This window comes from Sarcophilus harrisii, chromosome 4, assembly GCF_902635505.1.
Source record: "Sarcophilus harrisii chromosome 4, mSarHar1.11, whole genome shotgun sequence".
NCBI lineage: Eukaryota > Metazoa > Chordata > Mammalia > Dasyuromorphia > Dasyuridae > Sarcophilus > Sarcophilus harrisii.
The window spans coordinates 117,804,724-117,832,032 of NC_045429.1; the positions used below are offsets into that span (position 1 = coordinate 117,804,724).

Consider the following 27,309-nt stretch of genomic DNA (forward strand, 5'->3'; position numbering starts at 1 on the left):
CTTCCTGCTTCCCCACCCCCACTGCCACCCAGGGGCTGAGCGGGGCGAGCAGGGTGAGCACCAGGCCCAGCCACGAGACGACACTTCTCACTAGGGCCCCGCCAGCTTCCTCCTCCACAGCCACTTCCGTGAGGCCAGGGGCCGAGGAGCTCGAGGAGCTCAGCCCAGGGCCCAGCCCCCCTGCCTGGGCCAAGCCCGGGGACGGCCGGAGCGGGCTCGGGGGACAGGGGCGCCCCATGGGGCAGGTGTGAGGCGAGCGGCTTGGGAGGGGAGGCTGGGACCCCTCAGCTCCGGCCATGAAGTCCCGGCAGAGGGGCAAGAAGAAAGGCGGATCCAAGGAGCGGGTGTTTGGGTGTGACCTTCTGGAGCATCTGCAGCACTCGGGCCAGGAGGGTAAGGGCTCGGCTCGGGGGGAAGGGGAGAGTCAGGTCCGGGGCTAGCCAGGCTAGGGGTTCTGGAGGGTCTCTGATCCTCTGGAGACGGGGGGGAGAGGCCGTGGATCCCCCAGAGGGAGTGCCCGGCACATCCTTCAGGCTGGATGTCAAGGGCACAAGGAGGCTGCTGAGGGGAGAGGGGACGCTGACAGGAGAGGGAGAAGCGACACAGGAGAGCTTCAGGGCTTGGGGGAGGGGGCTGCAAGGAAGGCCGAAGAGTTAGGCTTGTGGTGGCTTGGAGAAGGGTGACTTGTAACAGCGGGACCAAGAAGCCATGGAGACAGTGGGGTCGGCCTTTGAAGCACATGAGAGGCTACTCTGAGGATCCAGGATTCTGGACCCTTCCCTTCTCAACAGTAAATGGGACCCACAGGAAGATAAGAAGGGGCTCCAGTTGTGGGGAGGTGGTACTGCAGAGAGGGACTGAGGATGGCACTGGAGACCCGGGCAGGTGGGACTAATTTGAATTCCTCATATACCACCTCTCCGTCCCTATTATATCCAGGCTCTTAGTGGGGTCAAAGTCAGATGGAGCAGATAAGCCATCATACAGGACCAGATCAAGACATCCTGGCTGCTTAGCTGACTTCTCCCCTGTCCAAGACACTTGGGGCTCCTCCCAGAAAGAGGCACAGTTGTATTTCTCCCCCCCCCCAATCTGTCATTTCCTCTTCTCCCCTTCAATCCCCTGTGACTGCCTGCGAAGGGGTGGTGGTTGTAGTGGGGTTTCCCAGCTCATTTCCGGTTCTTAGCCCTACTACCTCAAGTTCCCAAACTACCTTGTTCCCCTTTTCTCCTCCCTCAGAGGGAAGCCTCTTATCCCAAGGCTCAAAGTAAGAGAGGCCATACCCCAACCTTTGAGTCTCTATCTAGATCTTCCTCTGCTAATAGGTTTGAGATTACCTTGACAATCTGACTCCAGATTTGTTCCTGTAGAGAAGATTCAATTTGCACATTAATTATTTGTGACTAAGAGGAGAAAAAGCTCCAGAACTGAAACCTGCTTTCCAGTTTTTGCTCTTATCCTCTTTCTCAGCTTTTCCATCTGCTTTCTATTTTCTGATGCTGCTACTTATCCTCTACAGTCAACACAGAGCACTCACTTAGTTTGTTGAATCAGAATGTTTAGGGGTCCTTCAGAGGGGAGTGAAGAAGGGAAGATATTGGGCAGGATGCAGAGTAGTTGGCAATAGTAACATTTGTGTGAATGATCTGGGGTCTTAATGGCAAGGCTCAATATAAATAAGCAATATAAGATGTCAGCCAAAAGAGTGGATGCCATTGTAGGTCTATTAGGAGAGATCTAGTATCCAAGCTGAGAGGTAACAGTTACCCTGTCCACTAACAGGTCTATTAGAAGTCTAGTGTCCAAGCTGAGAGAGGTAACAGTTATCCTGTCCACTAACAGGTCTATTAGAAGTCTAGTGTCCAAGCTGAGAGAGGTAACAGTTATCCTGTCCACTAACAGGTCTATTAGAAGTCTAGTGTCCAAGCTGAGAGAAATAACATTTACCCTGTCCACTAACAGGTCTATTAGGAGAGATCTAGTGTCCAAGCTGAGAGGTAACAGTTACCCTGTCCACTAACCCGGTCAGATCATATCCAGAGTTAAATTTAACACAATTGTTAAATTTGGAGTACCAAAGGACTTTGGAAAGCTGGATGTATTCAGATAAGGGCAACCAGAACAAAAATGGACCTAGAGATCATGCTATTTTAATGACATTGGAGAGAGAATGAAGGGCTGAGGGTCAGGAAGATCCATTATCAAATCCAGTTTCTAAAAGCCTCTGATAATCACTAACTGTGGGACTATAGGTGAGTCACTTAATCCTCAGTTTCATCATCTATAAAGTAAGATGTTAATACTGGTATTTTTCTCTGGGAGGACTGAGATACTATCTCAAATGCTTTGCAAACTTTAAAGAGATATACAAATGTCAGCTGTTATTATTGTCAGTTTAAAAAAAACTGAAATTGTTTATCCTGGAGAAGACTTAGCAGCATTATAGTAGTTATTGATTTGTGTGTTTGAAAGCCTGTCATATAAAAGGATTAGACTTTCTACTTGGACTCCAAAGGCTAAACAGGTAGCAAGAGAGAGATGCTACAGAGAAGATAAGGGAAATCTTCGTCACAGAGCTATAAGAAACTAAAATGGGTCAATCGTGAGTTGGAAGGTAGTGAGCTCTCTGTTACTGGTAGCCTTCAAACAGAGATTAACAAGCCACTTATAAGTTATGTTGCAGAGAGGATTTCCTGTTCTGGTATCTATGGGGTTGGAGTTGATTGCTTCTGAAGTCCCTTTCAAAGCTGAGATTCTGGGATTCTAATATTCTGTGACTAAGGCTAAGTTCGTACAGCCCTTTGTGACTTTTTTTCTTTTCTTCTCCTACCCCCCCCCCCAAAAGAAAAAAAAATTAGGTGAGAACTGTTTGGCCTAGAAGAGAGAGGATTATGGTATAGAAAAAGGTCTGGACTTCAAGTATCTAAGATATGTCCTTGACCTTCTCCTCCCTACCTTAATTTACTTTTTATCTCTTCATTGATTTACTTGGATATCTTTATTCACAACTGCTATTATCCTCTCTGCCTTTTCTTTCTAACCCATAAATTTTTTGGAGTCTCAGATCTGGTGTCCCTCAACTCTAGGATTTCCAACTTCACTTCTATTTTTACCCTTTCTTTAATCCCTTATCACTATATCTGAATTCCATATTCCTGACTGTATTTCACTGGTCTAGAGTTGTTGTTGTTGTTTTGGTCTCCTATCTCTCTGACCTCCTAGCTTTACAATTTTTAGCTAATTCTGTGTGATCTTGGTTAAAATGCAATTTTATTAAGCATATATTATCTATAAGGGACTGTGGTAGGTGATGGAAATATAAAGAAACACTTCTTGCTTGAAGGAAGTTTAAATTCTCCTGGGTTTGGAGGGAGCAGGAACAGCAAAGGCAGTAATCCAACTTGTACTCAGAGAAGTATCACAAAAGACAGGGAGTAATAGAAGCAAAGGAGAGATCTAGAAAAAAGCCTGTAGGAATATTTGAGAAAGGAGACAACATTTTAAGTTGGGGGTGGGGGTGGGAATCGGTGATAACAATTGGATTAAAAAGGATCATGGGGAAAGTCTCACCCCAATAGATTTTTAAAGAAAGAGAAGGCTTCTGAGAGGTAGAGATGAGGCAGTACATTCTAGGCATGGGGGGTATAGCCTGTGTGATGCACAGGGGTGACTAATAGAATGTCAAGTTTGGGGAGTAGCTAAGAGATCATTTAAACTGGAATGTATAATCCATAAAGGGAAGTAACATGAAATAAAATGAGAAGGAAGGCCTGAGGCTAAATTATGAAGGGCTTTAAATGTTAGTCTGAGGAATTCAGACTTTATCCTAGTCACTGAAGGTTTTTGAAGGGAGAGATCTGAAAGTGGAGAAATCAATTAGGAGTCTATTAGAAGAGAGTAATCATGAGGATGAACTAGAGGGGTTGTGTGACTAGAGAACAGGGAACAGATATGAAGTGGTAGTTGAATTAATTGGACTTGTCAACTGATACATGGAGGGAGGGACTGAATGAGAGGAAAGAGTCAAGGATAACCCTGAGATTCAAACCTACTTGCCCAGGAGGAAGGTGGTCTAGAAATTGGGAAAAGGAGCAGGAAAAAAGAGGTTTGAAGACAGAAATGATGAGCTCTTTGTTGAATGTGTTGAATTGGAGATGCTTTTTGGACATCCATTTGGAGATGTCCATTAGGCATGAACATGAAGACTTGGAGAAGAAAGATATACAAATTAGGCTCTGTGTACAAACTTTAGTGTCATTTGAATACAGATGTTATTCAACCTTTTGGAATGGATGGGATCACTAAGTGAGAGATTGTAGAGAATAATAATAGGAGATTTCAGGATTCAAAGTTGGAAGAGACTTTAAAAATCCCCTAGTCCAAAATGCTTCATTTTTAAAATGAGGAACTAAGACTTGGAGATGTGAAAGAAATTTCCAAAGGTCACATAACAGAATAATGATTTGAACCTAAATGCATTTAAAATGATAACTGAATCTGGGAAGAAAATAATCTGTAAAAGAATCTGTAAAGAAAATAAAAGAACAAAGGGGCTGACCTGGGGAGAAACTGAAAGGGTGTAAAATAGATGGAAGAGATGGAAGGAATATGATGAATCAGCAAAGGAAACTTAAAAGAAACAGTCAGGAAGGATTATGGCTCCCTACTATGTGCCAGGCACTGTCTTGAGAGAATGATGGTACAGACCCTAAGGAAGAAGGGAGCTCTTGAGGAAGTAGGCAGTTAATAATAATAATACTTAAAAGCTACAAAAAAAAAGTCAAGGAGAGGGGTAGCTAGGTGGTGCAGTGGGTAGAGAGCACCAGCCCTGAAATCAGAAGGACCTGAGTTCAGATCTGGCCTTAGACACTTAAAACTTACTGGCTATATGACCCTGGGCAAGTCACTTAATCCCAATTGCCTCAGGAGGAAAAAAAGTCAAGGAGAATGAGCATCATAAAAAGTCTATTAGACTTAGCAATGAAAAGACCATGGGTAATCTATAAGGGCAGTAGAATTGTGATGTCAGAAGCCAGATTTTAGCATTTTCTTATTGGTGCAAAGAATGAGAGGTGGAAAGAATTCTCTCTCAGTTGAGAGAGTAAGGATTGGATTTGGTAAGAGTTTGAGAGAAAAGAGCTCCTGAATCTTCTGGTGTAAACTTGAAAGAGAACACCCCAACTTTCAGACTTTTCTTCAAGGAAAGGGCCTCAGGGAGAGAAAGACTCCAGGAAGAAACATGCAGAGCAATGAGTACTTTGATCATGTTTCTATCCCCAGCTTACCTCACTAGACACTTCAGGGAGTTTCCCAAAAAGTGAATTTAGGAACTCTTACTGGAAACTAGAAGCCAGAAAAAAGTAGGCTTTTTTCCCAGGCTCTTGCCAAATCTGCCCCACAGGAGCAAAACACTAATAATCATTTTCTACCAATAAAAAATAATCTTGTGCCTGAGCTCCAAGTTACAGGAATAATTAGATGTGTGAAGGAAAGAATATAATGCCTATTAATTGAAAAATTAATTGTAATTTTAGAAGTATAATTGAGTGGTAAGGAAGCAAAGTTATCAAATGTTTGCAACTCTTCCTAGGACTCTATCAGTAAAATGGAGGAGATTAGTATGTTACCCTGAGATCAAATAATCAATTAACAAATTTATTAGTCATCTACTCTGTGAGGAGATACATAGACCAAAAAATTGCCAAACAGACATTCATTTTTGCCTTTAAGGAACTTTCATTCTATAAGGAGAAACAATAGTACACATATAAGTAATTATAAAGTATATGCAAAGGGGACACAAAGTAAATTGAGGGATGGCAGTAGCAGCAGGGTGAATCTGGAAAGGCTTCCTGTTGGAGGTGACAATTGAACTGAGATTTAAAGGGAATTAGGGACACTAAGAGATTATTAAGGTAAGGAAGGAGTGTGTTCTGGGCATTGGTTTCATTCTATATGAAGGCAGAGAGATGGAAAATGAAATATTTTATAAATGGAACAGTAAGTAGGCCAATTTGGTTAAAACATGGAGTGTGTGAGAGTAGGTAATTAGCCCGGGAAGGCATCTTTTTTTTTTTTTTTTTTTTTTTTTTTTTTTTTTTAATAGCCTTTTATTTACAGGATTTATACATGGGTAACTTTACAGCATTAACAATTGCCAAACCTCTTGTTCCAATTTTTCACCTCTTACCCCCCCCACCCCCTCCCCTAGATGGCAGGATGACCAGTAGATGTTAAATATATTAAAATATAACTTAGATACACAATAAGTATACATGACCAAAACATTATTTTGCTGTACAAAAAGAATCAGACTCTGAATTATTGTACAATTAGCTTGTGAAGGAAATCAAAAATGCATGTGTGCATAAATATAGGGATTGGGAATTTAATGTAATGGTTCTTAGTCATCTCCCAGAGTTATTTTTCTGGGCATAGCTAGCTCAGTTCATTACTGCTCCATTAGAAATGATTTGGTTGATCTCGTTGCTGAGGATGGCCTGATCCATCAGAACTGGTCATCATCTAGTATTGTTGTTGAAGTATATAATGATCTCCTGGTCCTGCTCATTTCACTCAGCATCAGTTCGTGTAAGTCTCTCCAGGCCTTTCTGAAATCATCCTGTTGGTCATTTCTTACAGAACAGTAATATTCCATAATTTTCATATACCACAATTTATTCAGCCATTCTCCAACTGATGGACATCCATTCAGTTTCCAGTTTCTAGCCACTACAAAAAGGGCTGCCACAAACATTCGTGCACATACAGGTCCCTTTCCCTTCTTTATAATCTCTTTGGGATATAATCCCAGTAGTAACACTGCTGGATCAAAGGGTATGCACAGTTTGATAACTTTTTGAGCATAGTTCCAAACTACTCTCCAAAATGGTTGGATTCGTTCACAACTCCACCAACAATGCATCAATGTCCCAGTTTTCCCGCATCCCCTCCAACAATCATCGTTATTTTTTCCTGTCATCTTAGCCAATCTGACAGGTGTGTAGTGGTATCTTAGAGTTGTCTTAATTTGCATTTCTCTGATTAATAATGACTTGGAGCATCTTTTCATATGACTAGAAATAGTTTCAATTTCTTCATCTGAGAATTGTCTGTTCATATCCATTGACCATTTTTCAACTGGAAAATGGCTTGATTTTTTATAAATTAGAGTTAATTCTCTATATATTTTGGAAATGAGGCCTTTATCAGAACCTTTGACTGTAAAAATATTTTCCCGGGAAGGCATCTTAAGAACATGAGATCATAGCTGTAGAGTTGGAAGTTAGTCCATATCCATCATTTTACAAATGAGGTTTAGGGAGGTTAATTACTTTCCTAAAGTCACAGAGAATATGTCAGAGAAAGGACAGAAATCAGGCTTTGAACATCAGGCAGAGGGGCTTATACTTACTTTGTTCTAAGGGAGGAGTTAACAAACTATGTCCTGCCACCTGTTTTTGTATTTTACCTATTTGTAATATTGCAGGCTGTATAATGGGGCAGCCAGGTAGTGCAGTGGATAGAGCACCAGCCCTTAAGTCAGGAGGACCTGAATTCAAATCTGACCTCAGACACTTAACACTTCCTAGCTGTGTGACCCTGGACAAGTCACTTAACCCCAAATGCCTCAACATACACACACACACACACACAAAGATATATATTGCAGGTCTGGCTATGGTCCTTTGGCCATAGTTTGCTCACCCCTGTCCTAGAGGCAGGAGGAAGTCACTGGAGCATGGAGAGGGAAGAGATCTTGATATGGTCAGACTTATTCTTTAGAAATATCCCTTTGAGGAAGGGGTGGAAGTAGGGAAGGGAAAAGTCAGAACAGAAGTGAGCGCAAGGGATAATGTGTAAAAAATTACCCATGTATATGTATTGTCAATAAAAAGTTATTTAAAAAAAAAAGAAATATCCCTTTGGTAGCTAAGTGGTAGAAAGATTTGGAAGGGGGAGACACAATGAAGGAACCTCATCAGGAGGCTATTACAACAATCTAGATGAGAGGTAATGGACATTCTGACCTAGAGTAGGCGCCACAATAATGAAGAAGAAGAAAATGAGACCTTTTGTATAGACTTGAATGAAGCAGAATTGTCAATTAGTTGATTGGATTGGGAAGGAGAGAGAAGAGGAAAAAGATGTCTCTTATGTTAGGAACTAGAGTGAATGAAAAGATGAGGTTGCTTTTTATAGAAATAGCAAGAGTAGAAAGAGGATTTGGATTTGTAGGAAAGTTAATAAATTCTGTTTTGGACTTGTTAAAATTGAGGTGTCTGTAGGATACCCGGTGGGAAATGTTCCATAGGAAGCTGATTCAGGACTAGGTCTCAAGAGTAAGACTGGAGCAAGATACATAGATCTGGGAGTCATCTGTGTAAAGACATTAATTGAATCCCTGGGAGATTATGAGATCAACACAGAGATGATATAAGGAGATAAAAGAAGAGGACAACAGCAGAACCTAGGGGCATACCAAGGTGAGGGGGTGGGACCTGGATTAGATAGCAAAGGAGACTGAGAAGGAGCAGTTAGATCGAAAGAGAATCATCAGGGAGTGTACAAAAATCCAGCTAGGGTGAAAGTTCTTTGTATGTTTGTTTCGATTAGGGAAGAATTAAAATTGTAAGCAGTTATACAAGAAGCTGTAGATAGGGAGAAACTGAAAATGAGAAGGAGAGAGGAAATAATAGACAATGTAGACTATCTAGGAAATGGAATCAAGTCTAGAAATACAGGAGTCAGCCTTGGAAGATAAAAGGACCCTTTATTCTCTGAGGCTGAAGGATAAGGAAAAGAATGAATTATGCTGAAATAAGTCTGATTCTTTTTGTACAGCAAAATAACGTTTTGGTCATGTATATTTATTGTGTATCTAATTTATATTTTAATATATTTAACATCTACTGGTCATCCTGCCATCTAGGGGAGGGGGTGGTGGGGTAAGAGGTGAAAAATTGGAACAAGAGGTTTGGCAATTGTTAATGCTGTAAAGTTACCCATGCATATATGCTGTAAATAAAAGGCTATTAAATAAAAAAAAAAAAAAGAAAAAAAAGGAATAATGATGGTCAGTTGGATGAAAAATGAATAAATTCCAGGTTATTTCAAAAAAAAAAAAGAATTATGCTGAAATAGCTTGTGAGGTATGGTATAGGGCAAATGATCAGCTTCAATTTTCATAGTAAAGTTCGGGGGTGGGAAGATAATAATCAAATAAAAACGAAGAGAAGGATTGTCACTTATCTGGGAAGACTCAGTTGAAAACAGCATGAAATTTGCATTGGATTTCAGTGACAGTTTCATGGCTTGCTTCAGCACCAGTAAGCAACTAGGAGAAGAGTCAATCAGTCCGCAAACATCTATTAAACACCCACTACACATCAGATTAGATAGTGGATAGTAGTGCAGGTCCTGGAGTCCTGGAGACCTCAGAAACTAGCTGTATGACCCTGTTTGCCTCAGTTTCCCCTGAAAGAAGGATCTGAAAAAGGCGATGGCAAACCACTCCAGTATCTCTGCCAAGAAAACACCAAGTGGGGTCATGAAGAAGGGGACATGGCTGAAGTGGACAACAACATACCAGGAACTGTGCTAAATGCTGGGGATATAAAGAACAATAAAACAGGGAAGAGAACATGGGCAAGGAGAGGAAGAAAGGGTTGAGGGGTAGGGGGACAGGAGAGTGCTCCTCAAATTGACTAAACACAGATTAGGAAATGGATGAAGTGATGGCTTGAGAGGATGGGCAGAAATGGAGGCATTGGAGATAAGCGCTAAAAAGGTTTCAGAGGAGTAAGCCAATGGAGTTTGTGACTAGAGAGGAGAATTTAACAGTTCAGAGTCATGGGACAAAGGAGTAACCATCTCTGTAGGTTACTGAAGCACAATGTAGATGTGCTTATCTCATCTGTACAATGAGGAGATTAGTCTCTAAACCTTTTGAGCTCTGAATCCTGAGATCTTAGAATCCCTTCAAACCACATCTCTAATTCTATTGTTCTGAGAATTTCCCTAACTCTAACCTTTCATTTTTTTGATTTCCCAGATTTTTTTCTCTGAAGTCAAAGATTGAGCTCTCCTCTTCCCTGCCCCTTCTATTGAGATGTTATTATTTTCTATTTTCTTCTCTTTGTACATGTTTCCTTTCAGCAGAATTAGTACAGGCACTATTTAAGAAACTGTAGATCTGGTTATACAGTTTGTTTTTCTTTTTAAGTATACAGTAAATTCACCCATAACTTTCAAAGCTGTCCTGCTTATCTGTGTTTCTTTCTGACTTACTTTCTATTCTCTTCTATGCATTAAAAAAAAAAAAAAAAAGCCTCAACGATCCTCTTTTCTTTTGTTGAGTTGAAAGGAAGTGATTCTCTATATCTGATCTTCTGTCTGATCCTGATCCTGATCCTTCATCTCTCTTCTGTAGGGATAGGAAGCAGTGTAATCTAGTAGAAATTATGGTCAGAAAACCTGGTGCCCTTGTTGCTTATTACCTATGGGACTTTGGGCAAGTCCCTGACCCCTCTCTATCTTGTCTCTTCCTCCTGACTTTCCTCAATCTTTGTAAGCCACAAGCTTTCTCATCTCTTAATCCTTATCTTTCTGGGCCCTTTCACTCTGAACACTCTTCAATCCTTATTTCTGACTCATCTTCCTGATCAATATTTATGATGTCTGTCTCCCTGACACCCCAGCTTTTCTTATCTTTTATTTCTTAAACCTCTGATCTGTGTCCAGTTCACATCTCATTTCCTATCTCTCTGATCTCTGACTCTCATACTTCCAATTTCTACCTTTTCTCTCCAACCTCTCATCCCTCTGAATTTCCAGACTCCCACCTCTGAGCCTCCCCGTTTCTCCCACATTCCGTTTCTCTGGCCACCTTCCTGACCCCTGCCTCTGTTACACAGCCTGTATCCTCTCTTCATCCGCCTGACTCCTGCACTTCTACTTACCTCAATTGCTCTGACCCTTCTATGTTTCCAGTGCCCCAGGTTCTACGCAGCTGTGCAGAATTCGTGGAGGAGCACGGAGTGGTGGATGGGATCTATCGCCTCTCAGGGGTGTCTTCCAACATTCAGAAACTCCGGTGAGTCAAGCAGAAAGGGGTCGGGACTTCAGCTAAGAGGAGAAAAAGAAGTTGGGGAGAGGAGTAACTCAGGAAGGTAGAGAGCACATAAAGGTGTTGTCTCAAGGAAGACTCTGAGATTTCCCCTGAAAATGTTAAGCCCAAGTACACAAAAAAAATACCACTTACTACCATTACTAACTCCCTAATCTGATAATAAAGCATTTTTACGGATACAATTTCATCTGATCTTTAAAATAAGCCAGTAATGTAGATAGCGCTTATCATCACCATTTTGCAGATAAGAAAACTGATCCTAAAAGAGTTTTTAAGTAATTTGGTCCAGGTTACACTGCTAAGTGTTAGAATTAGAATTACAACCCAGGGCTTGTGACAACTCGTCCAGGACGCTCACCAACAGCGTCTCCCCGGAATTCTTTCTCCTTATCTGTTTGCCTCCTCAATCCACATTCCTTGATTGCCCCGGATGTCGGCCCACTAGGTCTGTTTACTCTCCCCCTGTCTGCAGGCAGGAGTTTGAAGCAGAGCGCCGGCCGGAACTTCGCAAGGACATCTACCTGCAGGACATTCACTGTGTCTCCTCCCTCTGCAAAGCCTATTTTCGGGAATTGCCGGACCCCCTGCTCACCTACCGGCTCTACGACAAATTCGCGGTGAGTGACAGCTGGAAAGGGACAGGGATAGATGCTTGCTAAAACCTCCACGCTTCAAGGAGTCTCCCTCCAAAATCCAGCATCGGGGACGTGCGGTTCCCCGACCCCGGGAATCCCCGGAGAAGGGATTTTTTAACCCAGAGTACCAGGAACCTCTGGCGGTTTCCAGAATTGACCATGACAGTATGATAAGGGAAACAAACACCAGACACAGATGTAGTTTGTGCCGCGTCTTGTCCCCAACACTTTCTCTTCACTCCCTCCATCATTCTTCCTTTCCAGATTCGCTCTCTTTCCTTACTTCTTTGAATGAAACTGAGAAGGTGGGTTTGAGGGCGGGGGGGGGGGGGTGTTTGTAAAGAGTGGTCACAGGAACAGACTATGGCTATTTGTGGAACCCAGAGCATCCCCCCCTACTGCGCCCCCCCCCATACACTTATACACCTGCCCCAGAACATTGCCCCAGGTCTGAAGCACACAGCAGATAGGCATGAGTTAGCAGCCCCCCAGACCATGATTCACCAGAGCCCTCCCCTATTTGTTTATTTATTTCATGAAGTTAACCAGAAAAAACAGGTGAGATCCAAGCCAAGACATTTCATCAAATAGTGAAGCAAACTTAGTGACCTTCAAAGATCCCCTTGTTCCCAGGGAGAAATGCTCTCCCACCAGTTCGGGGGAGTGCACATATACACATAATACATATGACCAGGGTACAAGGTGACATGTATAGACAGCACATGTGCTTACCTGGGCAATTTACACCTTCAGAGTCTCCATTGTTTCCTGATGAGGTCATGTTGCCTTCTGCTCAATTCTGTAAGCACTGCATTTCTGCTCTCCACTGTTCGCACTGGTCTCCAGCTATAATTACTTAGTTTCCCTCTGCTACCATCTGCTGGGGTGCTGCAGCTAATAGAAGTCTGTCCAGGTCAGGAAGGGCTGAAGCTCTCAGGGTCTCTACAATCTAAGGCCATGATAGCAGGACTCAGCCAGATGTCCAGCAAAAACTAGTGAGCATTTCCAAGTTAATATGAAGTCTGTCTTTCTGATTACTTCTCTGTTCTTCTCCCCAGAGATCTCTGGTTCTACCCCACTATCTAAATTGGGATTAGAAAAAGTATTTTTGGTTTTTTTCTCCAGATGAAGCCTTGTCAGTCCGAGTCTCCTCAACCCATTTCAAACTAACAAAGCCACCAAAGAGTTTTGTGTGACTTCCAACTTCATCATTCAACTGAATCTACTCTCTCCAAAATTGCTAATGACCTCTTAATTGTCAGATGCAATAGTATTTTCTCAATCCTCTTTCTTCTTGACCTCTGAGCAGCCTATTACACTGCCAATTACTCTCCATAATACATACTCTCTTCTTTCTAGGTTTTCATGACCCTTCTCTCTCCAAGTTCTCCTCTCACCTGTAGAACTATTTCTTTAATGTGTTCTTTGCTGGATTTTAATCCACAATTCACCTAGTAATCATAGAGTTCCCTAGGGCTCTATTTTTGGCCCTCTTCTCTTTATAAACTATTTCACTTGGTCATCTCATTAGTTCCCATGGATTTACTTATCATTTCAATGCTGAATGCTGACAGTTCCAAATCTACTTATCCTTCCCTAATCTCTCTGATGACCTCCAGTCTCAAATCTCCAACACTCTTTCAGACATCTGGTACTAGATTTTCATAGACCTGTTACATTTAATACAATCAGAATGCAACTCATTATCTCTCTCTCCAAACCTCCCTCTTAACTTCCTGATTACTACTGACGGTAACATCATCCTCCAAGTCACTCAGACTCACAACCTAGGTATCAATCAATCAATAAGCTGTGTGCCAGGCACTATGTTAAACCCTGGGATACATAGAAAGGCAAGACAGTTCCTGATCTCAGGCAACTCACAATCTAAAGAGAGAGAGAGAGAACATGCAAACAACTATGTACAAATTAAATACAGGATAAAGAAGAAATAATCAATAAAGAAAAGGTACTAAAATTAAGAGGGATTGGAGAAAGATATCATCCTTGACTCCTCACTCTCTCTGCACCCCTACCTCCCCATGACCTAACAGCTTCTCTATAATTACTATATAATCACACTAGTGCAAGCCCTTATCACTTTATACCTGGACTATAGGTGTAGTCTGTTGGTCTCCCTGCATCAGTTTTCTTCCCCATTCCATTCCACTATCAAAGTGATCTTCCTAATAACACAGGTCTGACAACATGACCTTCCTGTTCAATAAACTCCAAAGATTTCCTATCACACCTCCAGCACCAAATCTGTTTGACTTTTAGTCTTTCATAACTAGGCCTCTTCCTACCTTCCCAATCTTTTTTCATCTCCATGTACTCCGTAATTTAGTGACACTGGTTTCCTTGCTGTTCCTCAAACAGGACACTCAGTCTCTTGAGTGTTGGCATTTTCTCTGATCATACTCCGTATCTAAAAAGTTCTCCTTCCTTATCTCCACCTGCTAGCATTTTTGGCTTCCTTCAAGTTTCAATATAAGTCCTGTCTTCTGCAAGATACCTTTCCATAACAGTAATTGATAATTTTAGTGCCTTCCCTCGGGGACTAATTTCAATTTATCTTGTATGTATCTTCCTTCTGCAGTTATTTGAATGTTGTCTCCCTCATCTTGCAGTCTAATGACTGTGAGCTTTTTGAAAACAGGAGCTGGGTTTTTTTTTTCCATTTTAAAAAAAATTTCCCAGTGCTTACTTGGTACAGTGCCTGGTACATAACAGGTACTTAATAAATGCTAGTTGACTGACTTGGGGATGAAGTTTCTTCTTAATGTTCCTGGTTGGCACTTGAATAACCTAAGGGCTAGGATCCAAAAAGCTAGATAAAGCCGAAGGCAGAATGTTTTGAATTCCATTCTTTTGTATGCTTATCTGCCAGCAATAAAATCACTGATCTTTAGCATTATTGCCAAGTTAAAAACTTCTCAGTTCTCCTTGTAAATATTTGCAGAGGATCAGCCAAGCCAAATATGAAGAGGCTGACTACTGGTGACAAACTTTTTGGCTATATGAACCTATGGTACAGAGAAAAATACAAAATGACTCAAGCCTTATTTATCCTACTACTTCTCTAGTGGCAAAGTAGCCTGTAGGAAAAGAGCTAATTGTGCTAAGATTTACACAGTTTTTAGACTGTCTATAAAAGTTTACTTAGTTGTTTGTACTATAAGTATATGATCATTTTCCTTTGAACAATGAGTGGACATGTAATAAGAATGAATCTGAATCATACATAATAGTCTATTATAATGGAAATAATGCTGACCCATGGAATCAAGGAATCTAAGCTCATTTCTTGACTACTGCCCCTTATTAGCCCCTTATATTAGCCAATTTATTTCATCTCTCTGGGCCTCAGTTTCTCATTTGTAAAATAAGAAAGTTAGATTAGATGACCTGTAGTTTTCCTCTCAGATCTAGGATCTCTGTGATCTATGATCATGATGCCATGTTCTTAATTACACAGAAATGGAAGATAGCTTCCAGGTTCCCCTTGAAGAGAAAAATTTAAGGAGTTGGTAGAATTGGGCTTATTAGATGTTCTGGTTCAGGGCGTTTTATTCTCCTTGTGACATTTTTTCATCCCCCCAAATTTTATGTGACCCTAGATATTTAGATATATAACAAATCGTACATTTGCTGATAATAAATCAAAATTTCTCAACCCCCACATTTAGTTATGAGATCCCATATGGGGTTACAACCCACAGTTTAAAAAACTGGATTCTAGTTCACTCCAGCCACACATTCAAGGTCAACAAGAAACATTATTTTATGGAATATTAGATTCTCTCTCATTATCGTATGCATCATTGACATTTTAAAAAGGTTACAAAGCAAATAATCACAGTTTATTAGTCAGCATTTGTTGGAGAGAGTGGGGGAGTAGAGAAATTGTACAAAAACTATCTAAAACTCTTCAGATTAAATCAGCATGTACTTTAACATTTAGCAACCAGTGCAAAAATGAGCATAGAGAATGAGAGCAAAAGAAATGCTGTAAAACATGGTTCAGAAGTTAAAAAAAAAAAAAAACCAAGAGAGATCAAAGCTTATAGGCTACACAAAAACACACCTTTATGACATTAATACTTATTTGGATAAGAGAATCTGAAGGCACTAGAGAGAATTATACATATATAAACTGTATCAGATTGCTTGCTATCTTGGGGATGGGGGAGATAAGGGAGAAAGGAAGAAAAAATTTGGAACATAAAATCTTACAAAAATGGATGTTGAAAACTATATATGTATTTGGAAAAACAAAACACTACTGAAGGTACTAAGCATGATGAACCTCAAATAATATCACAAAATGAAACTAATTATATTCTAAGACAAAACTAGTTATTGATGTGGCATATAGTCAGATCAACTTGCAACAGCAAAGATATCGAAACAATATCAAAAGGAAAGAAACAAATGAACCGAAGATATGACAAGCAACTGTGGCAGCTCCAACCTGTTTAAATTGGACAAATTGGGAAATTGATAACATAATAGACTGAGATAGTCTGTCATCATTTCCTAAGGAAGTTTAACTGATATAAATCAGTCACCACTAGAAAGAAACCAAAAGAACCTAGAAATTGCCTGAGCCAGCAAATGTTTCATCTCATTATCAAAGGGAGATACAGTTACCAAGGGCAACATTGCCTGAGAGAATAAACTCATTTGGAAAATCTTATGGAGAATAGCAGGACATTATGAGTAATATTGAATAGAAAAATATTAAGGAGAAGTAGAATTTAAAACTAATTTTTAAGAATTTTGATAAGAGAACAAACTAAACAAAGTCATTCTGAGGGCACTTAAGGATGAAATTAGCAGGAACACAACAAATAGATGAAAATGGTAAAGCTCTGTAAATGTTTTTGTAACAAACTCTTTTCATTATTAATTACAATTGAAGCCTTAACATTCAGAGTCCAACATCACAGTACAGAATATACTCTATGAGGAAGTAGAAATAACACCAAAGAAAATAGAAGGAGATGGTTTGTGCTGTAAGGGATACAATTTTGTGGGTTTGGGGATTTAATTCTCAAGGTTATCTGGAGAAGATGGTTCTAAATGCTAGGAAAAATCTTTGACAATAACTTATTGTTTTCTAGATAAGGTGACTAGAAGAATATGAACAATTACTAGCCTGTATGGCTACTTTTCCATCTGTATAACATATTAGTACAATAATAGCTAGTACTTATTTAGTGCTTTAAGATTTGCAAAGCACTTTTCATCTACTATTTTCTTTGGATACTCACAACAATTCTGGGAGGTAGATGTTATTATCATCTCATTTTACAGATAAGGAAACAGAGGCTGAGAGAGGAATGATATGGCCGGGATCACACAGCTTTTAAGTATCTGAGGTAGAGTTTGAGCTCAAGCCTTCGTAAGTGGAACATTCTACAAAATAGAATTCTATTATTCTATGGAATAATCCATACCTACATTGAGTGCAGATGTTTTTCAAACAATAACCTACAGCAGATCATATTTTTACAGTTTCATAGCTGACTAAAAGATAAACAGAATACTAAATCCTGTGGTGATCATTTATTAACTAGAAAATTAAAATTGCTGTCATTTAAAAAATAATAGCCTTTTATTTTCAAAATACATGCAAAGATCATTTTCAATATCTACCCTTGCAAAACTTTGTATTCTAAATTTTTCTCCCTCCCTCCCGCCACCTCCCTTCCCTAGACAGCAAGTAATCTAATCTATGTTAAACATATACATGTGCAATTCTTCTATACATATTATCAGATGTCATGTTGTTGATCAACCCAAGCCTTGGGATATTGCAGATCTTCCCAAACTAGATTCCCAATACCTTAAAAGAAATTAGCCTAACTACATACACTAGAAAAATCAAGTGAATGGAGAATGTCTATTGTCTAGCCTACCATATACAATTGAATGGACAATTCAAAGAGTTGGTCCATCAGTATACATATTTTAGATGTACCACAGATGGACAATGAATTGGGACCAGATTTGGAAAGGAGAATAATGGCTAAATAGATTGAATTGCAGCATTCTTTAAATGACTTCAAGCTTTGCTCTGAAATAAAGGTATATCTTTTTTAAAAAAAATATATCATTCCAACGATTGTGATTTATTCAATATTTCATCTACAAAGAAATTAAAAGCTCTAGATCATCCAAATGGCAACAGAGAGGTACAGGTGGACATGAATTGAATGCAACCCATCACCAAAAATTATGCAATGGATGTCATTTTTATTGTCTAGTCTTTTTTTTTTTCCTCAGTTGTGTCTGATTTGGGGTTTTCCTGGCAAAGACACTAGAGTGGTTTGCCATTTCTTTCTCCAGCTTATTTTATAGATGAGGAAACTGAAGCAAACAGTTAAGTGACTCATCCAGAATCACTGAGCTAGTGTCTGAGGCTGGATTTGAATCAGGAACTCTGGGCTCAGCACTCTATCCACCAGACCACCTAGCTGTCTTCAAAGATGTCATTTGGGCTAGTGTGCTGAGAGTGTAGGAATAACTAATAGACAGACACTATCTGTACAATAAGAAGAGAATTAGAAGGCCTTTACCGTATTAGAGGGATTTCCTGCTGAAGATTCACAGGATATAACTGGATGGTGTTGCAGTTTCTATTACTGGAGGAAGTTCCCACATTCCTGAGATCTCAGAGCTGGACAGAAGGTCTATGAAGTCATCAGGTTCACTCTCTGCATGTTCAGGATGTTGAAACCTAGAGAGCTTAGCCCAGATTACACAGCCAGCAATAATGGCTGGCTTTTAGGATTGCCTTGCAGCCACATGCCTGTTGAATTCTTCCGTTAAAATTCAGTGTAGCCATCTACAGTTGTGGGTCAGGAGCCTGGGGGAAGGGGAGGGAGCAGGTCCTGAGTTGGGGGCAGAATGATAGTTTTCTCCAAGGCTTTCACACCACCCTCCCTCCCCTCCCCAGGAGGCGGTAGCTGTACAGTTAGAACCTCAGCGGCTCATCAAGATCCGGGACGTCCTGGGGGAGCTGCCTGGGCCACACTACAGGTATTTGTGCACCTGCCTCCCATAAATCCGGACCTCTCTCCCAGTCCTGGGCCTGCCTGGGTTCCCTGAAGCATTTCACACCCCCTTCCCGCTCCTTTGGTTTCCAGGACCTTGGAATACCTCATGCGTCACCTGGTGCATATGGCTTCATTCAGCTCGCAGACCAATATGCACGCTAGAAACCTCGCCATTGTGTGGGCCCCCAATCTGCTTAGGTAGGTGTGGGGGGTGGGGGGGGAGGGGCATTGGGAGTTGTAGATGTTTGGTTTTTTCAGGAAGACTTGTGGAGATGGGAGGGAGGGTTTTGGAGGCTTAGATAACTCAGGCAGGTGACAGGACTCAGGCAGTCAGATAATTGTGGGCACCCTGTTTGGGATCGGGGCAGCTTCTACAGGAGGGGAGGGGAGGAAAGAAAAGAAGCATTTGTGAAGTGAAATGGGGGAAGAGGGGAGGTACACTCCCCTGCCTTTTCCCCTTCCAGATCTAAGGACATAGAAGCTTCTGGATTCAATGGGACAGCAGCCTTCATGGAGGTGAGAGTGCAGTCCATTGTGGTTGAGTTCATCCTCACACACGTTGACCAGCTCTTTGGGGGTGCTGCTCTAATGGGTAAGTTCCTCCTATATGGAATTAGAATGAATCTTAGAGATGACTTAGTATATCCCTCTCATTTAATAAAAGGGAAATGAGGCCAGGCAAGAGAAATATCATTTCTAATATCATGTCTCTAGTTGATATTAGTCAGAATTAAAACTCAGATCCCCCGACTTCCAATTCATTGCTCCTTACCTCCTATCGATACTTTTCTATCCCTTCTTCCCTCCCTCCTTCTCTCTCTCTTTGTTAAAATATATGTTAAATCCAATATATGTAAGCATATTTATACAATAATCTTGCTGCACAAGAAAAATCAAATCCAAAAGAAAAAAATGAGAAAGAAAACAAAATGCAAGCAAACACCAAAAAGTGAAAATATTATGTTGTGATCCACACTCAGTTACCACAATCCTCTCTCTGAGTGTAGATGGCTCTCTTCATCACTGAACAGACTTGAAACTAGTCTGAATCATCTCACTGTTGAAAAGAGCCACGTCCATCATCAATGACCAGTGTAAAATCTTGCTGTTGCCATGTATAATGATCTCCTGGTTCTGCTCATTTCACTATCAGTTCCTATAAGTCTCTCCAGGCCTCTCTAAAATCATCTGCTGATCGTTTCTTATAGAACAATAATATTTCATAACATTCAGTTACCATAACATATTCAGTCATTCTCCAACTGATAGGCATCCACCCAGTTTCCAGTTTCTGGCCACTACAAAAAGGGCTTCTACAAACATTTTTTGCACATATGGGTCCTTTTCCCTCCTTTAAGATCTCTCTGGGATATAAACCCAGTGGAAATACTGCTGGATCTAAAGGGATGCAGAGTTTGATAGCCCTTTGGGTATAGTTCCAAATTGCTCTTCAGAATGGTTGGATCATTTCACAACTACCAACAATGTATTAGTGACCCAGTTTTCCCACGTCCCCTCCAACATTCATCATTATCTTTTCCTGTCATTTTAGCCAATCTGAGAGGTGTGTGGTGGTACCTAAGAATTGTTTTAATTTGCTTTTCTTTGATCAAGAGTGATTTAGAGAACCTTTTCATATGACTAGAAATGGTTTTAATTTCTTCATCTGAAAATTGGCTGTTCCTTTTCTTTAACCATTTATTTGATTCTTGTACTGCATGTTAATTGTAGAAATATGTATAGAAGAATTACACATGTTTAACATATGTTGGATCACTTGCTGTCTATGGAAAAGGATAAGGGGAAGGAAAGGGATAGGGGGAAGGGAAGGAAAAAATTTGGAATGCAAGGGTGAATGTTGAAAATTATCCATGCATGTGTTTTGAAAGAATAGATTCCTATTATTGTTCAAGCTGATTTCTGTTCTTTCTTAGGTGGCGAGGCAGAGAATAACTGGCACATGCTTCCAGCATCACGGGGCATGGTCAGCCCCGACGAGCCTTTATCCAGACATTTGTCCTACCACCTTCCCAGTGTGTTACAAGCTGGTGATGGCCCCCCACAGATCCGGCCCTATCACACCATCATTGAGATTGGGGACCACAAGTAATCCTTTCACTTCTACCTCTGCCATGCCTTCTATTTTCTTTCTTTTTTTAAATTAGTTTTTTAAATTAGGGAGAGTATAATAGACCTCACTTCCTAAGATTTCATGATTTTAACTCTTTATCCCAGATCTCTACTCTTTCCCCCCTGAGTTCCAGCTATTGACTTTTGTCTTTTTCTCTATTCTCCTCCTCACAAAGGAGGAAGGGGTCTCTTAAGGTCAGGAAGTGGAAATCCATCTTCAATCTGGGTCGTTCTGGCCATGATACCAAGCGCAAGCCACCCAGAGTGGGTGAGGACAGGGGTAAGTAGGTGTTTGATGGGGCGGGACTCTCTGGGTACCTCCTGAGCCCTTGCCCCTTCTCACAGCTCTGTTTTACAGAGGAAAAAGCCGACAAAGTGTCCCTGCGGCCAGCTAAGAGCATGGATTCACTGAGTGCTGCAGCAGGAGCTAGTGATGGTGGGTATGGGTGAGGAGGAGGAGGAGGAATCAGTGACTGTGTTTCCTTGGGTGTGCTCTGAGTGCAGTGGGAGGGTGCCTACAGAGGTATATGTCTGTGGGAACGGAGTGTGTGTGTGTGTGTGTATGTGTGTGTGCGCGCGTATATGTGCACGTGCAGCCACAGTATACAAAGAGGTTAGTAAGTACATATGTACATGTGTTTGGCCGAGGTGCAGAGTAGGGAGAGTATAAGTTGTGAGGCTAAAGGTAAGAACAAGGGGCTGGCATAGGTAAATGGGTGCTCCCTGGGTGTGTGTGTGCTCTCTGTGTGTGAGGGTGCTCTCTGGGTATGGGGGTGTTCCTTCTCATGTTAAAATAAGAAGAAAGAATGTTGATGCTGCTGTTTTGGTAGCTTTAGTGGCATCTTGAACCCCAGTCTCCCGGGAAGTGGGAATTGCCCTTCAGTGACAAGTGAATGCCACATCTTCATGGCATTAATTCTCTTGTGTGGTTGGGGCAGGGAAGGAGGACAGTATTCCTGGATAGGGCAGTGTTGGAGAGTTCAAGGACATGTCTTTCCACATCATCCTTTTCTCTTTCCACAGAGCCAGAGGGACTGGGGAAGCCCAGCAGTTCTCATCCAAACACCCTTCAGTTGGAGAGTCTCGAAGATGTCTCACTAGCAGCAGATGGAGAGAGGGAGGCAGAGTTGGAACCAAAGAGTGGGACAAGCTCTGAGCCAGGCACCCCGAGAACAGGTCGAGCCGGAGGTCGGGCAGCAGCTTGCAATCGGGCAGAGCGCTGTGCTGGAGTGCATATCTCTGACCCCTACAATGTCAACCTGCCTCTGCACATTACCTCCATCCTCAACGTTCCCCCCAACATCATCTCTAATACAGCAGTGGCTCGGCTCACTCGAGGACTTGAGTGTCCGGCCTTGCAAGCCCGACCTAGTTCTGGCCCAAGCTTTGGCTCTGGAGCCCGAGGTGAGCAATTCTAGCATTGGGAGAAGAAAAGATCAAAGGGACTAGAGTTGGAGGAATTGAGAGACTAGATACTAGGATGAAGCTGAGAAAGTTTAGAGGTCATTTCTCCAAATTTAGGGATGAGAAAGAAGTGGAAATAGCATAAGCCAAGGATTTGCCTTTGACATCTATGGAGGAAAGACCCCCTCAATATTCTCTTCTATACATTTCTACCTTGTTTTTTTCTTCTTTGTTAACCACTGCCCTTCTTTCTCCCTTTCCCTCTTTTCCCCATTCCCCTCAGCCACAATCCTGGAACTGTGAGTAAGAATTGAGAATGGGCAGAGTACTGGGGAATTCTAAAGGAGTAAGAAAGAGGGTTTGTGACAGGTAGATCCAGGAAGTGTTGTTGGCTGAAGGACCAGTAGATCCAATGGTAGAATTATTGATTAAGTAGAGTAGGGTATATCAGTGATGACCAGAGTATCAGGTATATCTGTGATGGGGCATATTGGGGTCAGAATTATTTGTGATGAAGGGAGTATTGGTGATGGGAAGTATCACTGGTGAGTTATCTTTGATGAGGATTATTAGTGACAGGAGTAAGCTAGCTAGATGGTACAGTCAATAATAGAGAGCTGGATCTAGAGTCAGGAGGACCCGAGTTCAAATTCTGCCTCATTTACTGGCCATGTGATCTTGGGCAAATCACTTCACCTGTCTGATTCAGTTTCCTTAACTATAAAATGGAAATAATAATAACATCTACCTTCAAGGGTTGTAGTGAGGAAAAAAAAAATCAGATAACATTTGTAAAATGCTTTGCAAATCATAAACTATTACATAAATGTAAGCTATTATTATTGATGCTAAGACTTGGCATTGGAAAGACTAGCACAGAGAGTACAAGTAAGGATCAAGGGTAATTAGTACCTCTGGTGACAAATGAATACTTCTTTCCCTACAGATGAGAAGATGGAGACAAGCCCAGCTCTAGTTCCGGTCACCAGCCCTGAATCCCCTAAGCCAGGGGCCTCTTTGCCCCCAGTCCAAGAGGATTCTCTTTCCCAGGAGGTACAGGACTCCTTCTCCTTTCTGGAAGATTCTGGAAGTGGCTCAGAACCAGAGTGGGCTGGTGGGGAAACCAGGGAGGCAGTGGTGGCAGGAGGAGCCTGCTCTCTTGGGGAAGATGACCCTAACATCGGTTACCTTGAAGAGCTCCTGGGTGCTGGACCTCAGGTAAGGAGGAAGAAGAGGGATACAACTGGGAGGTGGCTAAGAATACAAGCTGATATCAATCGGGGGAGATCTGATTGCATACGAATCCCTGAGCCGTGGTTGCTCTTGTTTACAGGTGGAAGAATTCTCTGTGGAACCCCCCCTGGATGACTTGTCTTTGGATGAGGCACTGTTTGTCCTGGCTCCTAGTTGTTGCTCCCCGGATCCTGGGACCCCTGAAGAAGACTTTGGAGAGGATGTTTTCCTCAGTGCCTATGATGACCTGAGCCCCCTCTTGGTTCCTAGATCCCAAGAAGGGGAGGATCTAGGGAGAAGGGAAGATGAAGTTGATAGAGGTCAAACCTTTTCAGAGGAAGGAGGGGAAAGGGCTTACAAGGAAGTTGGAGAAAACAAGAGGGAGGAATCTCAAAGAGTTTTCAAAACTAATGTGGAGGTTCAGGGTAGTCTGGAACCTGAGGTTAAAGTTGATGGAGGAAAGAAAAGTGAAGAAGAGGAGGTTGAAGAAATGAAGACCAAAGGGCTAAGGGAAGTTGAGAGCAGGGAGGAAGTAGAGCATGGGGAGGCAGTTAGGGGAGAGAAGACTGAGAGTGAAGAGAGACCTGGGGGAATGGTAGAAGTTAAACACGAGGGAAATACAGGTAAAGAATTGCAGACAAAGGACCAAGACAAGAGTGGAATAGAGACACAAGGTGAAAATGAGAAGTCAGGGGAAGAGCAGAAGGCTGATGGAGAGAATCCTGAGGGACAAGAGCAAGCAAGAAGGAAAGAGGAGACTGGGGGAGAAGAGGACCAGGTTGAGGTTGGAAACTATGTAGGGAGTGAGGAATCTAAAAGTCAGACCCACCAAGGCATCGAGGGCAACTGGAAGACTCTAGACAGCCACAAAGTTGATGAAAACAGAGAGACTGAGTCTGGAGAGGAAAGTGGGTGCAGGAACACAGAATCTGGAGGAAGACAGGAGAAGGAAGATAGAGGAAGCATTGAGTGGGATGCTGAGGATATTAGTGATACCCTCAGTGGTGACAGGGAATGTGGTGATGGGGAGGCAGAGGATCAGGAAGCTGAAGGGGACAGTCTGTCAGGGGATCTGGACCCAGGAGGGCCTTGGAGGTCTAGTAATGGCAAAGATCATGCGACCAACCCTTCTGGGGTAGAAGGAATAGAATCACATTCTCTTAGGCCAGAAAACAGGGAACCTGAAGGGCAGACTACCCTTGAGAACTGTGTCATCTACCCTTGTACCCCATCTTCCTTTGTGTTGCTCCCTGACTCAGCAGGCAGTGTGAGCATGCGCCTGGCCTCCACCTTGGTCCAAGTTCAACAGGTCAGATCTGTACCTGTAGTACCCCCAAAACCACAGTTTGCCAAGATGCCTAGCACACTAGGTAGCAAGATCCATGTAGCCCCAGCAAACCCGTGCCCACGGCCTGGCAGGCTTGATGGAACACCTGGAGAGGGAGTCCAAAGGACCCGTGCCTCCCGATCCTCCTGGAGGAATGGAGGGAGCCTTTCCTTTGATGCTGCTGTTGCATTAGCTCGAGAAAGGCAGAGGACAGAGGCTCAAGTTATCAGGAGGACCCAGACCTGTATTGGGGGTGGGGATGGAAACCTCCTTCCCAGTACCTCTCCTTCCATCCTGTCCCCAGCCTCTTCTTCTCGGCCTCTCAGTTACTTGGAGCCCTTACTCCCAGGTCGGGAAGGGGCTGGAGCCCGGAGCCGACACAGCCTGCCACCTGGAGAATCCCAGACTCTTAGCACTGTCATTTCCCCCCAACGCAGAACCTATGCATTTGAGGCACATGCTGGCCTTGGGGAAGAGGAAGGACTCTGAGTAGAACTGGAGTATTTGGACTCAACAGGCTCCATCTTTTGTCCAGCTATCTCCCTAGCAGTTCTTTCATCAGTGGAGTGATTCCTATTTCATGGGCTCTGACCCCCTAGCTTCTGTTTTCATTCTGTACAATGCCAGGACCGTGGATCACCTGAAGCTTGTTCAGACAGAACTAGCGCTTGGGATACTCCTAGCATCAAGGTCCTGCCCCAGTAGACAGGCCTATCAGCAGAGGGAAGCAGGCAGACAAAACACCAGGTTTTAACTGAAAAAATAGATGGGAACTCAGTCCGAATTCCTGTGCTCCTTTGAAGCTGGAGCTCCCTCTTCCTAAAGCCCACCATATTCCACTAGGGATATCCCTTACACTAGAATGTCTTAAAGAGCTACCCATCTTTATTCTTGTTCTCTTGGGTATTGCCTAAAAATTGGGTACCGCATGAAAATTGGTTCATGGATTTAGAGGCAAAAGGACACCATATATGGTATTGCCTAAATTCATTTTACAAATAAGGAAACTTTTGCATCCTCTGACTCCAAACCAGTCCTTTATAAATGTCCAAGAAACCCATTGAAGAATTAGCATCAGGTAGTCCTGTGCCCCTTCCATATAGGAGTGTCATAGTTCTTTAACCTATTCCCACTCAACTTCCAGGGAGCTGGGGGAATGGTAGTGTCCTCTGATGACTTTTCAGGTCTCCAGAGTCCTGGAAAGACTCCCTTCCTTATAGCCCCATAATGGGGTGGGAAAAGAATGGAGTTTAATCACAGTGCTATTGTTTCCTAGATGGGAAAAGGTCATATGATCCAGTTTGGAGAGACTAGGTCTGTGGTTGTAGGTGGTTTGAAATAAAAGATGTCCTTTTTAATGTACATGCTGAAATGATTCCTGTTTTAAGGACCTTGGGTGAGAGGTAACATTCATCAATAAGCGCTTATGTTCAAATACGCAATTTTAAAAAAATGCAAATAACTGTACCAAAGACAGTAAATTTCCATTTAGAGTTAGGGGTGGAAAAGGAATGTATAACTTTTAACAAAATAGTAACAAGGAGTTCCTCTATCCACATTATTTTCTGAATATCTCCATTTTGTTGCTATTTACAGTGTGATCAATATTCATTTTGTTCTCTTTTTTTCACCCAACATCCTTTAGGTTCATGAATTTAGAGTTGAAAGGACACTGATATGGTATTGATTAATGTTATTTTACAAATAAGGAAAATTTAGCATCCTCCACACCACTCCTTAATCTTTTTTTTTGTATACATTTATCATTTCTTCAGTGCAATAATATTCTTTTGCTGTCACACATCATAAACTCCTAATGATTTTTACTTCTATAATTTTTTTTACTTCTATAATTAATGCCGGTAAGAGTATGTTGGTTGACAAGACACTGAGATGGTTTTAATTTTTTTTTAAAGGATGGGAACTCAGTCCAGATCCTTATATTCCTCCCAAGCGGGATAAGCCTCTTCCTGAATGTGGCGCCTGCCTTTGTGTGGCCACGTTTCGGCTTTTCTAGGCAAACGGGGTGAAGGGGCTTAGCCTGGGGGCCCCAGTACCAGGACGCCTTTAAGGGCTGGGGGGGGAAGGGCGATGTCACATGGCAGGGCATAGAAAGCCCGCCTGGGAACCGGAAGGCTGGGCTAGGGCTGGCTTGAACCCTAAAGCCGCCGCGATCTCGTGCCTTGACCCCTCTAGGCCTAAATCGAGGGCCTGAATTTGGCCAGCGTGGGAAGGTTTGCTCGCTGAGAGCCCCGCCCTATAGCAGTGCTCGGGAGACTACCGACAGGGACGGCTCAAGCGCCCGGAGAGCCAATCCCCGCAGGAGCTGGAGAGCTCGCGTCCCGGCCGCGCCTAAAATCCCAGCGCCTGATACACGAGGCGCCA

General features: G+C 42.3%; 1 protein-coding gene across 1 annotated transcript; it reads left to right on the forward strand.

The window, feature by feature from the left end:
• The first annotated feature begins 23 nt into the window (after positions 1-23).
• On the forward strand, positions 24-26,286 carry ARHGAP30 (Rho GTPase activating protein 30). Its single transcript, XM_012549505.3, has 12 exons — positions 24-393; positions 10,993-11,095; positions 11,604-11,748; positions 18,731-18,813; positions 18,921-19,028; positions 19,295-19,422; positions 20,765-20,936; positions 21,137-21,240; positions 21,319-21,396; positions 21,984-22,364; positions 23,311-23,582; positions 23,698-26,286. Exons 1-12 carry the CDS (start codon positions 297-299, stop codon positions 25,411-25,413), a joined length of 3,387 nt encoding a protein of 1,128 aa, XP_012404959.1. The 5' UTR covers positions 24-296; the 3' UTR covers positions 25,414-26,286.
• Positions 26,287-27,309: the final 1,023 nt, after the last annotated feature.